The sequence below is a fragment of the Alexandromys fortis genome, unplaced genomic scaffold (genome assembly GCF_014885135.2).
Source record: "Alexandromys fortis isolate MF-2015 unplaced genomic scaffold, M_Fortis_MF-2015_v1.1 scaffold_8_1_9099942, whole genome shotgun sequence".
Classification (NCBI taxonomy): domain Eukaryota; kingdom Metazoa; phylum Chordata; class Mammalia; order Rodentia; family Cricetidae; genus Alexandromys; species Alexandromys fortis.
In genome coordinates, this window is record NW_026067898.1 from 7,278,940 (window position 1) to 7,292,765 (window position 13,826).

Consider the following 13,826-nt stretch of genomic DNA (forward strand, 5'->3'; position numbering starts at 1 on the left):
ACATCTATTTGTACTGCTGCTTAGATTCATATCTAAGAATCAAGATGGGGCAGGAAAAAAGACCTACTAAGATATTTAAATATAATACACAGCATCTCTGCATTAAAAAAAAATCTGAGAAAAAATAAAAAACATTATTCCTGCCTCACGTTGCAAAAAAGGAACTGAGCCAAGATGGTGGTGAACACCTGTATTTCCAGAGTTAGACAGGAGGATCAGGAGTTCAAGGACATCTGCAACTACCCAGAAATCCTATTCCAGAATAGGCTATTCTTAAACTATCGTGAAGGAACTGTCATTTCTTAGATTCCAGAATAAGGGAGCTGATGAGGAGTATTACAGTGCAACCATGCAACCATGAGTCAGCTACTATCAAGTTCAGCCACTTCCTCTCCCAGTGATATATGGCGTTAAAAAGCATACAACTAAGTCAGAGATGTGCTAAGTGCTGATCTGACCATTTCCCAAAGTAAACGTATCAAAATATCCCAAAGCACGTCCAATTGTGTGTTTATTTTTAAATAAAATAGAATGTATTTTAAAGAGCACATTACCATCTCTCTGTAAGATAAGCTTTCTATGGAGGAGAGGGAGGCAGGGGAGGAGGGGAAGTAGAAGACAGGAGGAAAGGGGGGAAAAGTCTAACTAGACTATACACAGGACCTATAAGAAGAGTTAAATGATATCAAGGAAGAGCAGCAGATAAAATCAAAGTTTGTTATTTCCTACTATAAACAGCCTAGTTTCTCTGTTGGGAAAAGGGAAAGTACACTTTCTGATAAAATGACACCTAAAGAGAAACGACCACAGTTAACAAGACTTTCCTAGAGTTCCATGAGAGCTAATCAACTATCATAAAGATACCTTTAAAATTAGGTGTGGACTACATAAATTAGTATAAGAAAATTATTTTGACTTGACAAGAGTGATTAAATATAGTAGTTACATGAGAAAAAAAAACTTTTTTTTAAAGAAGCAAACAAAACAGATGCAAAATAGCACATCAAAATTTGTTTTTAAGGTCCTAGAAAGTGAAGAAAGCAAATGTAACAAAGCATTAGGAAGTGTTCACTCTGGGCACAGGCCTACTATGACCTCTACCTTGCTGTTCAAAGAAGACTCAAATGAGAAAGCTCACACGAAGCTGTACTCAGGATCACTACTGATGTATGCAGGTAGAATGCAACCCTGATTGAAGCCTTACCACTGCACACCTTTGGACCTTATAAAAACCAGCTCTGCCACTCATCACCAGCAGATGTGCAAAAGCGGAGCCAAGTAGGTATGATCACTCAAGTTATTCATAACTAATAATAGTTTCTTTATAATAATAGACATCAACTTATCCACTGTCTCAATCTTTCAAATCATTTTTCTCAAATGATCATCTTACACACTAATTTGGCAGTACAATACCAAGATCTGTACCTTAGAACAAAGGAGCTTAGCTTCTGATTACCAAACATGAAGCTAAAAAACAGTATTAAGAAAATGATGTCTTAAACAGAAAACAACCCCACTATATCTTAGAATATCATATACCATCTGTGAAGTATCCAAAGAAATTATTGTTCTTGTCTCATCTGCAGGACACATCAAGCCATATGACACACTTGTTCCTCCTGTCAAAACAGGAAACAAAACTTTATGTTTAAATATTTTGCTTCTGTGGCATTTCTGAAACAAATCCCTACTATACAGAACACAAATGGCCTGCTAGCACTGACACCTATCTCTACTTTGCAAAAGCGAACACACTGAAAACAAACTCACCTTTATTTCATGCTGAATGTCAAAAACAGACTACTATGGAACTGAAAGCAATGGGCTATGGCTCCATCCCTGGACACGACTCACTCATGGAAAGCCCTAGCAATTTGTAGAACTCAAAAAACATAATTAGCAAAGATCTAAGCTAATGATGACCGAGGAGAGGTAGCTTAAAAGAAAAAAAGACAAGTCCTGAACAACTAGAAGTACAATCAACTCCTTACTACATAATAACTGTCTTTCTGTTAAAGTAACTGTCTTACTCAAAAAGCTTTAATAAATGCCAGATCATGATATTTAAAAACTAATTTTCACATTCTTTGGTGAAAAGTGATAGTAAAATAGGATAAATAATATATAGACATATTTAAACAACATATTCCCATTTCCTCTTAAGATAATTTGACAAAGGATGTTTTCTTAACAATGAATAATACAATATTTTAAGTTTTTAATTATATCTGCATCACTTCATATCAAAATAAAATTTTAGTTGCTATTTCCATACAGTCTATGTGGGGGAAAAAAACCTCTGGAATTCAATTTCCAGAAGACGTAATCTTTACACATCAGTGTAATTTCACCAGGCAAGATTGTCAGTCGCAAATGTGGCACTTGTGGCTATTTACAACCACTTGCTTATAACATCATTTTCAATAAAAGAAGAATTCATAGTTTAGTGGTACCGCGCTGCCTCTGTTCACTAACTAAAAGGAAGTATCAGCTGGAGAGGGAGTCTGGGGCTCCTAGGAATGCGGATCTGATCGCCACTCACCAATGACAACACAGTGAATGAAGGTAACTTCCTTTGCCTTATTTATTAAAGTCCTGCAGTCTACAACTATAACAACAAACTCAAAGACCAGTTTAAGATAGAAAGTAATGAATGCTAGCTTCCTGTGGTCGGAGGCACTGACTAGCCATCTGGTGAACTTTTAATTCTTACAGCGTTCCAGGATCACTCTGGAGCTCCAAAGACAACAGGTACATTTACACTTTGTTTCAGAAAAATAAAATGATCCCCACAGACATATAGACTAAAAAACTACTAAACAAACATTTTCTTATTTAACATTAAAGCACATCTTCAACTATGATCCATAAAAGGAAAAAAAACATGAACTAAAAGCAAACAACAGCTCAAGCTTTTAGGCAGACCTACGTACAACACAACAATCACTATAAGCCCATTTTTTTTACAATAACTACATTATAATCACAATACTTGTTCTCAATGGAATACAATTAAAAGTACAAATATCTTAAATAGAACAAATTTAATCATATTAAAATTGAAAAACACAATACGTACCACCAATTGGTATGATACAAAGGTTATATTTGCACGCTAGATTCACAATCTTAACTACATCATCATGACACACTGTTGAAAAGAAAAATGTATTAACTATAGGCATATAAATAAAATTTGCATACTCTTACAAACTAAGGGTCAATAAACTTGAAAATCTAAACTTTTTCCTTATTTACCTGTAACATGTTAAATGGTTGTATTAAGATTCTTTTCAACTCTGTATTTTTAACCATTGCAGTCTTTAAAAATTATATTAAAAATGTCTTTCATGTCACATTCTCAAACATTAATATCTCATATAAGGAAGGTGTCTAATTTTCAAAACCAATCAATTTACATTGACAAAAGCAATCTACAGCCCTTCCTCCAACATCCCACACATTCCTTTTCGGATCAGGGTCAAGCCTGGAATCACATTGATTCTAGCTGTTATGCCTTGGTAGTCCCCTCTAAACAGGCATTTCCTTATCTATCTGTGACTTTCAAGACAATGACACTTCTGAGAAACTTTAGGCAATTATTTCAAACTAATCTCTGAGTCTGTATGTTTCCCTAAGATCAAACAGAGACTAAACAGTTGGTAGGTATCCCACAGTAGTAAAGCCATGCCTTTTTCTCAGCATGGTATAACCAAAGACGTGTCTCATTTCTGGTAATCTAACTTTGCTCGTATGATTAGGTAGGTACTGTCAACCACTTAACTGTACCAGAAGGATGCTTTATTTCCTGTTGAAATCAATAACTATATAAAGACTATATAAACAGCGTATTTCTCATACTTCACCCACTAGTTTTAGCACTACTGCTTCTTTATTCCTACACAAACAGAGTAGCACATGAACTCCTTCTCTCTGTCTATAACTAAAGCTACCTAAATAACAAAAACTGCCAAGTGAGACGGTACTACTGCAGCTATCCTTGGCAGTGGGGCACGAGTGAGGTTTTAAGGAGGGAGCTATGCGGCAAGGGTCTCCTAAGATCAGTCTCACAGAACATTGATCACATGGAAGACAAAGCTTAGAGGCAAGGAAACTGAAAATTATAATATTAACTGCTAAGGTCCTGGACGAGAAAGAAGGGAGTTAGGAGAAACAGGCAAACTGATACATACTTGTGTAAGCAAAGGTCTTGTTTTACAAATATTATAATTATCTATTTCAGTTTGCACAGAGCTAGAAATACTCAGCCTTTGAATAATAGTTCCTTTGTGGGACAGGAAACCCAAAATCTTAACTATGCTAAACCACATACTCTACCATGAATCTGCAGGTCCACTTCAACTTTTAATCAAATTCTATGTTTAGGCTGTCACTATCAGCAGTTTAAAAGACAATATATGATGGTTAGGAATGGCTTCATAAATAAGAGCTCTTGCTTTGAAAGCATAAGAACCGAAGATAAATTCTCCACTACCTAAATAAGAAGCCAGGCATGGATGGATGTATGTGCCTGTAATTCTAGCACTGGGCACATGGAAGACAAAGGTAGGTAGATCCTGAGAGCTCAGTAACCAGTCAGCCTAGCAGAAATGGTAAGTTTCTGGTCCAGTGAGAAATCGTCTCACACGGCAGTAAGAGAGAAACAGAAAGATACCCAAAGGTCCTGCCCCGGCTTCTGTACACATGTGCAAAGGTATATACATACACATTCACAAGTATGCACTATACCATATACTGGGGGGGGGGGGACAGAAAGAAGGGAAGACAGGGAGAGAAATAGAGAGGGAATAAGAATAATTAAAGTTAATTTTGTTACAGGAGTGCCTGGAAACAAAAGACATCCACACTATATGATGTTTACAATGGAAAAAAGCCCTGCCTGAAGGGCATTGCCTCATCTTAAATCAGCAAAGTTCCACATAGTATAATTAAGATGCAAATTTAACAGATTTAAAGACAACTTCAATTGACTTCACAGGTGTCTATGCAAGTATGCATATGTGTGGAACTCCAAACTACAAAAGGAAACAACTATCTCCACATCTTGAAACAGCTAAATTCCACAATGCCTCAAAATGCATTGCTGCAAACTACAACCTTCTTTCAAAGCTTGTTCTTATTCAAACGAAAACTAGGTTTCAGAACCAGTAAGAAATTCATATTAAAATTAAATAAATTTCTCAGAGAACTGACAATGTGTTTGGAAACAAATTATTCTAAAACGATATAGAGTTAAAACTTACTTGGCCAAACAACTATATCAGGAATCCGCTCCAACATCCCTTCCCTGAGCAAAAATATCTCATGAAGACAATGACCTGTTTGTGGTTAAAAAGAAAAATGCAAAACAATTTAACTTACAGGAAGCTTCTAAATAATGTCAGAAAGCCAATATGAGCAGCCCCAGCGTGAGCAGCACCAATGTGAGGAACACCAGTGTAACCAGTACATATGTGAGCAGCCCCAGTGTGAGCAGCACCAGTGTGGACAGCCCCAGTGTAAGCAACCTACCATGAGCTCGGAACACTCGATCATCTGCTTCCTGTGAGTAGGAAATACGAGTTTCTTTAAGTTCCTGAAGGAAATCTTCATTTACAATAGAGGGAGGTACTTCACTAGGATTTAAGGATGCCTAAAAAATAAAATTGGTTTCTTTGACTTACTTCTAAATAACAAATTTTGATCCCCTCTGCTAGGAGAATGATTTTAAAATGCAGTTTTTTTTAACATTCAATATATGCTAAATACATAGGAAAGTATCAAGTCATAAAGTCCAACTTGGTAACAGTAGCAAAGTATAAATTGTTGGTTAATCATATCCCATAATATGTATAACAGGGAGACTATGCTTTCTCTTTGTTTCTCTGGCTCCCTTTGTAACTGACAATGAAGAGGCAATCAACAATAGAAAAGACAGGGAAGTCTTAAACCTCTAGTTTAAAAATATCAGGTGCTTTTTATATTGAAAAATTTCACCTATGGCTAAAATTTACCATCTCCTGTTCTTCTATGGCCATTTCTAAATTGCATAGAAAATTTCATGTTAAGTAATAAAATTATTATTGGGTAGTTTAAAAGTACATGACTTGGGGCTAGAGAGAGGCCCATCAGTAAGAGCACCTGACTGCTTTTCCAGAGGTCCTGAGCTCAATTCCAAGCAGCACTAGGTTGCCCGTAACCATCTGTCCTGGGGTCAGACTCCTGGTGTGCATGAACATAGAGCACTCACATGCATGAAATACATGAATAGAAACGCATGACGTAAAATAAACTTGTACTCAATTTCATCAAGTACCTTCAATCCAACCTTCAACTATAAAGTTAAAACCACATGCCATTCATCTTCTATGAGCCTCAGTTTCTTCACATGTTAATCAAAGTAATAACCAAACGTGTACTGCTACTATATGGAAATCAGATTAAGTAAACTAATTGTTGTGAAAAGCACCTAAGAGCTTGTCAAACTTATAAACTGGAATATAAAGAAAGTTAATACAGAATTTAAGATAAAGAATATATAAGAAAATACAAACAGGGACTGGAGAGATGTCTCAGAGGTTAAGAGCATTGCCTGCTCTTCCAAAGGTCCTGAGTTCAATTCCCAGCAACCACATGGTGGCTCACAACCATCTGTAATGGGGTCTGGTGCCCTCTTCTGGCCTGCAGGCATACACACAGACAGAACACTGTATACATAATAAATAAATAAATAAATAAATAAATAAATAAATAAATATTTTTAAAAAAGAAAATACAAACAAAAATGTCTGATATTTCTATTCTTTCTTAGTCTGTTAAAGTACTTTATTCATTCAGATAAATATTTACTTTTACTCCAAAAAGCCAGGCACTGTTCTAGACACTGTGGAAACAGTGATTAGTTAATGGGGATGGTGGTGGAAGGGTGTGGTCTTGCCTTCATAAAATTTATCCTATAGTTACTAAAAGGAAATAACCAAGAGAATTCTAACAAATATACTATCTGGCACTTTAAATTATTAAAAAAAAAACAGAAGTGCAGTTAGAAACATCATGTGGGCTCTGGGAACTGAACCCAGATTCTCTGCAAAAGTATTAAGTGTTCTCAACTACCAAGCCATTGCTCCAACTCCTAGAAACAATTACATGCTGAATACAGGACATAAGGCAGTCCATACTTATGAACTGAATATACAATTGGAGAGATGAGATGACTACCATGCATAGCAAAATAACAGTAAGAATAATGACAATATAAAGAAATGCCAAATATTTCACTGGTTTCATATGCATAAAGTTTAAGAATTTTTTTGAAGATTTTGGCTTTATTCTTTTCTGTAAAGACCTCATTATGTAGCTCAAGCTAATCTCAAATTTATAATCTTCCTGCCTCTACCACCCAAGTGTTGGGATTTCAGGCATGGGCCACTGACACCAGGTCAGATTAAAAATTTTTAACACCACTATAAAACTAATTAAAATATTGATTATCTTATTCACATTTTCACTAAATGTAATTCTTCATGTATCCTATCTGTTTTAATATTAAAAATTATATGGAATAATATTAAAGTATATCTTCACCTTAAATTAGCACATATTTATCCTAGATAACATTTACAATAATATCGGCCTCTTATTTTAATTTAAGCCTTGTGTAAAACCAACAGCTCTCACAGAATGAACTTAGCTTGCACTAAGTGCCACCCAGTACGAAACAAAACAGTTTTTACACTCAGCTCAATTTAGAATCACCAAGGCATAGAAAGTCCGCCTGATAAATCTGGCCAATTCTGAGGTTGGGATCTAGATCTCTAACACTAGAAAAACTGAACTAAACAAGCCCAGTATAATAGGCTTCTCAAGAAAACTGCACCAAACAATGTAACAAGCTATGATGAGAGCTGAGCAGGCATGAAAAGCACAACTGAGCATTTATAACTACTGTTTGCTTACTTTAGAGGTAGTTTTATGCTCCAGATTTACTCCAAGGGTTTTCTGGATCCAGTCTTTCAAAGTTGGTAAAGCCAAGCCACTGAGAGGGTACCTAAGGTACAAGAGATAAAGATTATTAGAGAGAGGTATCTTTATCTAAGATTAATTTTTTTTTTTTGGTTTTTCGAGACAGGGAGGTATCTTTATCTAAAAGTGAAGTTTAGATCTTGCTTCTAGGAATAATCAAGCAGTTCCTAAACGTTTTATTAACAAAACTGCTTGCATACTACATATTTAATTACAGAGTACCCAGATCCATGTTTGGGGACTTATTCCTGTATGGGTTTTGGAGAGAGGGGAGAACTGCCTACCCCTGAAGCAAATATGCCAAGTACCCACTTTCCCCATGCCCACCTTTAAAAGCTGACAGAATACACCTTTGTTCTTCATTTCCCTCATGTCTTTAGATCAGAACTCAGTGATGCAGGAAATGAAGCCTTAGGGAACCCATGCTGTTTACAGAGGGAGCACTGCAAACCTCCAGTCTCTAAAACCAGCAGGTAAATTCTCTACTTCTATCACTACCTAGATTGAGGTTCTCAACCTATGGGTTGCAACCCCTTTCACAAGGATCGTCTATCAGACATGCTGCACATCAGATATTCAGATTATGATTCATAACAATAGCAAAATTGCAGCTGTGAAGTAGCAACAAAGATTATTTTATGGTTGGGGTTACCACAACATGAAGAACTATATAAAAGGGTCGCAGCATCAGGAAGGTTGAGAACCACTGCCCTAGATAAAGTCTCTTAAGAGCACCACCACATCCTCTCTGCTCTTAATTAATGCTGTCCTAACAACCTTAAAGGTGTTTGTTACCTTTCATTATAACCCAAACCCAGATGGAAATTACCAGACGTAAAAAGAAATTCACTTCCAATAAATCAAAAGCATGGAGGACCAGCGGTGGCTGGATGAATCTTTTGGATCCTGATTCAGAAAACTATCTTTAGAAATCTTTTGTAAGAAAACAGGGCCAATGAGAATATGGATTAAAACATTAGATATTTTAACAAGCTTTGTTACTTTAGAAATGTGATCATATTAATTAATATATAAATGATTATATTAGAGCGAATTTAAAAAATATAAAAGTATAGGCATTATGATGCCATCAGAATTTAAAATATAGGATATAAGGGAATATAGCAAAATGCTGGTAACTTTACGCTTAGAGGAGGAACCATCATACTACCATTCCCTTTCTCATGTGTTTAAAAAATATAGGAAGAGGAAAAGAGGAATAAAATAAACTTAAAAAGCAGGGTTACCTTTTCCCAGTCAGCTCAACCTGGCCCTTCTTATTGAAGAAGAACTTGGAATCATTATAGCCCCATCCATTCCATTTCATAACTTCTTGCCTAATGCGAAGAAAAACATACATATGTATATACACATACAAGACCTATGCTCGTGCTAGAGATAGCTCAGCAATTAAAAGTGTGTGCTGTTCTTACAGAGGAGTTTGGCAACCAGAACCCACATGTGGTGGCTCACAACCACCTGGAGAACTCAACACCTCTAGATTCCACGTGCACGTCACATACCCACATACACCACTTTCACGAATATTCTCTCTCTCTCTCTCTCTCTCTCACACACACACACACACACACACACACATACACACATATAATCCACAGAGACACATAAGTGTATATATATCCTATATACATAACATCATACTATCAGCAATCACCACCATTTCCACTTTAATACTAAAAGAACGGGTAAAACTACAAAGGCAAACCCCAAGATCAACTCACTTATACAGACTTTCATGTGCCGACCTCTGAGCCCCTCAGCCCTTTGTCTTACTCTAGTACTCTTCCCAAAACACACAAAGCATTCACGAACTAGCCTCACAATGGGTATCCGTGTGCGCACCATTGCAGGGGTAAAGCAAAAGATACTAGAAAAAATATCATAGTCTCTCATTTCAGTCTTTTCATGTTGAGTTTACCTCTTAAAACTAATATTACTATTCTTTATTTTTATCTCTCTCCTCCACCTCTCTCTCTCATACATACACACACACAAAAACTAAACATAACTTTAACTCTTTTAAAAGTAACTTTTGCTAAACATTTCAAAACCAACCATTTAAAAGATCTTATATCTATTACTATTAGTTGAAATAAAAATGAGAACATATTAAAATGCCTACATATTAACCATTCTAAATATAAACTCACTGTAATAAGCAGTAGATGCTACACAGTGAGCTACAGTCAATAAATTTAATTCATTCAAAGACAAATGAAAAGAAGTGTGATTATAAGATCAATACTTCATTTTGTACACTAAGTTTAAAGCATGGGAGATAGCCTGGCAGGCTCAAAATCCTGAAACTGATCCTTAATAGTGTAAGTAAATAAATCGTAAGATGGTCTGAATAGCTGTGGTTAAAACTAGGGACTCACTGACTTTCACATGTGCTAGGAATACATCAGAATTTTTAATTTTTTGCTATAATGAAAAAGACCAATATAAGGTAGTTCAACTACTAGCAGACACATTAATAAAGCAGATTTAAAATATAAGTGCTACCTTTTAGGCCATAAATCAAGTCTTAACAAACTAAAAAGAAAATGATATTTTATACCCTAGTCTTAGAGTGATAGCGAGAAACTACAGAGGCTATACAAACTCATGGAGGCTGAACAATGCACTTTGTGGGTAACCGGAGAAATCAAGGGGGAAGTTTAAAAATTACTAGACTCAAATGAAAAAAATAAAAAAAAAAATCAAACCTTATCGGAACCTCTGAGATAGAGCAAAGGTGGTTCCGAGAGCAGCTTACATGTCTGTCTTTACATCTCAACTGCAGAGCACATTCAGACCTAATGAACTCCTCAGGAAGGGAACAACAGGTCAAGCCTGAAGGCAGTAGATGGGAAAAATAATAAAGACCAGAGGCGAGGTTAATGAACAGAAACTAAAACAGAGGGTAAAGGACCACAGAACCAAAGTATTGGTACTTTGAAAATATAAAAAGACATAGAAAAGTCAGTGCTAGCTTTATAAACCACCTACACTCTTCAACTTCAACATAACTACCAATCTAGATCTACAGATAACCACTAATGACTAAATTGGCTTTCAATATTTCATTTTTCATTTCCAAATGCTAGATTTCATAATTTCAAAGACCACTGTCATCAAAATCAGTAATGCACATCACACAGGAAATACACTGGTCTGAGCATGTGCAGAGCCACACTTAAGTATGGTGTTAGTTTTGGTTTACAAGAGTTCCTGGTGTGATCTTAGCTACTGAAATAAATTAGTAGCAAATGTTTCAGCTATGCAGCTTGAAATGAAAATAACTAAATGAAAATTGTTTTCTATTCAAAAAGGCTAATGTCATATTAATTCAAAATAAGCTTGCCACTATACCCAGCTAGAAACCCACCTCTTTTTAAATACAGTAAAAGCACTAATTCAGAATAAACAAAGATGCTCTCACGAGAAAGTACTTTTCAAATTTTCCGTAATTCTCAAGGAAGAAGGAAACAAAAATTGAGAAGTAAATTTTTATAACAATTATTGGCATAGACTAAAGGTTTTTCAAACAAACACGAGTATAGTACAATGAATCAGATACAAGTAACCAAATATGTACAAAAAGTCTCTATACATAAAGTTGAGACAAAACCAAGAGTTTTCTCTTGACAAAACCATTGAAATAATGGTTTCCTAGAACTAGGAATGCAGAGGCAAAAGATCACAAGTTCAAGGCAAGTCTAGGTTACATAGTGAGACCCTATCTCAAAAACCAAACAATAAAAATAACAATAAAATCATGGTTTGTTATCAATAAAATATAGTCTCTATAAAAAAAGACTGCTCAAACATCTCAAGAGCATCTACTCAAAGATTAAATTTATAGATAGGTCACATTAATGCCTATTTCCTTTCTATTTTAAGACAGAGTCTCTACATAGCCCTCACTGTCCTGGAACTTGCTATGTAGACCAGGCTGGCCTCAAACTCACAAAGATCTGCTGGGATTAAAGGTGTGGGCTTCACCTGGCTTAATATTTTCTCCTAATCCTACAACATTCCTACATAATGTGGAGGACGGTGTAGAATAGACTTCTAGGAATACCTTTACAGGAAAACTTCACAGCTCAGGGCTGGAGAGATACTTAGTATATAAAAACATTTGATGCCTGGCACTCAAACCTGAGTTTAGAGCCCAGCGAGGACATAAAAAGTCAGGTGGAAGGAAGAGAGAGCAGAAAAAAGAAGACAGCTGGGGTGTTTCAATTAGTTGCCAGTCTAGCTCCAGGTGTAGGTAGAGCCCCATTCTCACAGTAGTAAGTATACAAATAAGGAGATGGGAATGCTAAAGAAGATTTGGCCTTACATTTCAAATTAGAAACTATCCTAAAGAATCTTCAAGCTTTCTGTTGGAAGCTAATGGTGTGTTCTTTCTCTTTAACCCAATCAGAAAATTCTTTTTGCAAAAGTTTGAACCAGAAACATTCCTTGTGTTAAAGGCCTGGTCCCCAGGCAAGGTGTTATGATAAAGCCCTTAATAGGTGAGGTCTAGTAGGAAGTCTAGAGAGAGTCAGTAGGGACATGTCCTAAAAGGGGTTGTGGCTCCCTGGTCTCTTTCATACAGTCCAGGCATAGAAGGACTAGTCTGCTCTGCTACGTGCTGCTTAGTGTGATGAGCTGCCTCGCCACTGGCCCAGTCAGGAAGGATGCCTCCATGAGCCAAAGCAAAGCTTTGGGGATTATCCTCCTGGGTGGAAGACTGCAAGTGCTTTGATAGGATTACAACTCCAGCATTGCCAACAAGAGTAGAGCTCCACGTGTTACAAGACCCCTTAGAATCTACTGTCCTGTCCCACCTTTTCCAGATGAGGAAGTTTACAGAGAGAGGCCATGGTCACATGGCTAAGTTGTGGTCTTCAACTCTGTGTCCCAGCCTCATGACAATATCTGAAACCCACTAAATGACACCCTCAGGAAACCACTTTAATATTTTCTCCAAGGCACTAGTCTGTGTTCCCACTGTAGTCATTCTACAGAGCTTAAAGGAAACATTGAAGAAGCAATGACTATGGCTGTATCAAGAAGGCAGGCACACGATACGCCCCCCCCCCCATCACATAGTAACCGGGCTGTATGGCATAATAATCCCAGGGCACCAGAAAAACTAAAATAAAGAATTTCAAAAATCCACAGTTTTCCCAAATATTCTGATAAAAGAAAGTTTTCCACAACTAAACCATAGGTAAATAAGTATAATCTCCTATTTTCTGGAACTAACTACACCCAATCTGATGTCTTCAAAACCTGATTCTTCTTACTGTCAAAAAGAAGACGGCTTGATTTTACTCTATTAAAAAAAGTTTTGCAAACTTGCAGAACCAAGTAGTACAAATATGAAAAAGAATTATTTGTTGCAATAAAACGAATACTTATAAAATAGCATCACATATACACAAGGTGGCAGTATTTCCTAGGAGATGTGTAGTTTGCAAACACCATTTTCCCACTCCCCAGGCCTGTTACTTGGCCATTCAGTGGAATGTTTAGACCTAGTACTGCTAATCCTAATCCGTAGGGAGCTCCTTTATTTAGTCTTAATGGGAAGGCTCACTTCTGGGTCTGTACCTAGATACTGATCATTACAACCCCACTCCTCATCAATAGTAAGTTACAAGCTTGGGGGTGGGGGGATCTAAGTATGTGGCCTCTGCCATTACTTTTTCTAAGAAAGGTATTCTCATGCAAAAACCAGAAAAAGGAAAAAGATAATTCACCTACTTTTCTCTGGGTTAACAAAATTTTTAAGATCAGTTAGCTAA

General features: G+C 36.5%; 1 protein-coding gene across 4 annotated transcripts in view; it reads right to left on the reverse strand.

Annotated features, from left to right (window-relative positions):
* The window catches only part of Agps (alkylglycerone phosphate synthase), an 89,505-nt gene that overhangs the window by 59,724 nt on the left and 15,955 nt on the right, over nt 1–13,826 (reverse strand). For all 4 annotated transcript variants that reach the window (XM_050119727.1, XM_050119742.1, XM_050119752.1 and 1 more), the window contains exons 2-7: nt 9,273–9,362; nt 7,960–8,050; nt 5,536–5,656; nt 5,268–5,342; nt 3,083–3,154; nt 1,543–1,622 (exon numbers count right to left, since the gene is read on the reverse strand). In XM_050119727.1, coding sequence (XP_049975684.1) covers nt 1,543–1,622; nt 3,083–3,154; nt 5,268–5,342; nt 5,536–5,656; nt 7,960–8,050; nt 9,273–9,362 — 529 coding nt within the window. The remainder of the gene's footprint in view (nt 1–1,542; nt 1,623–3,082; nt 3,155–5,267; nt 5,343–5,535; nt 5,657–7,959; nt 8,051–9,272; nt 9,363–13,826) is intronic.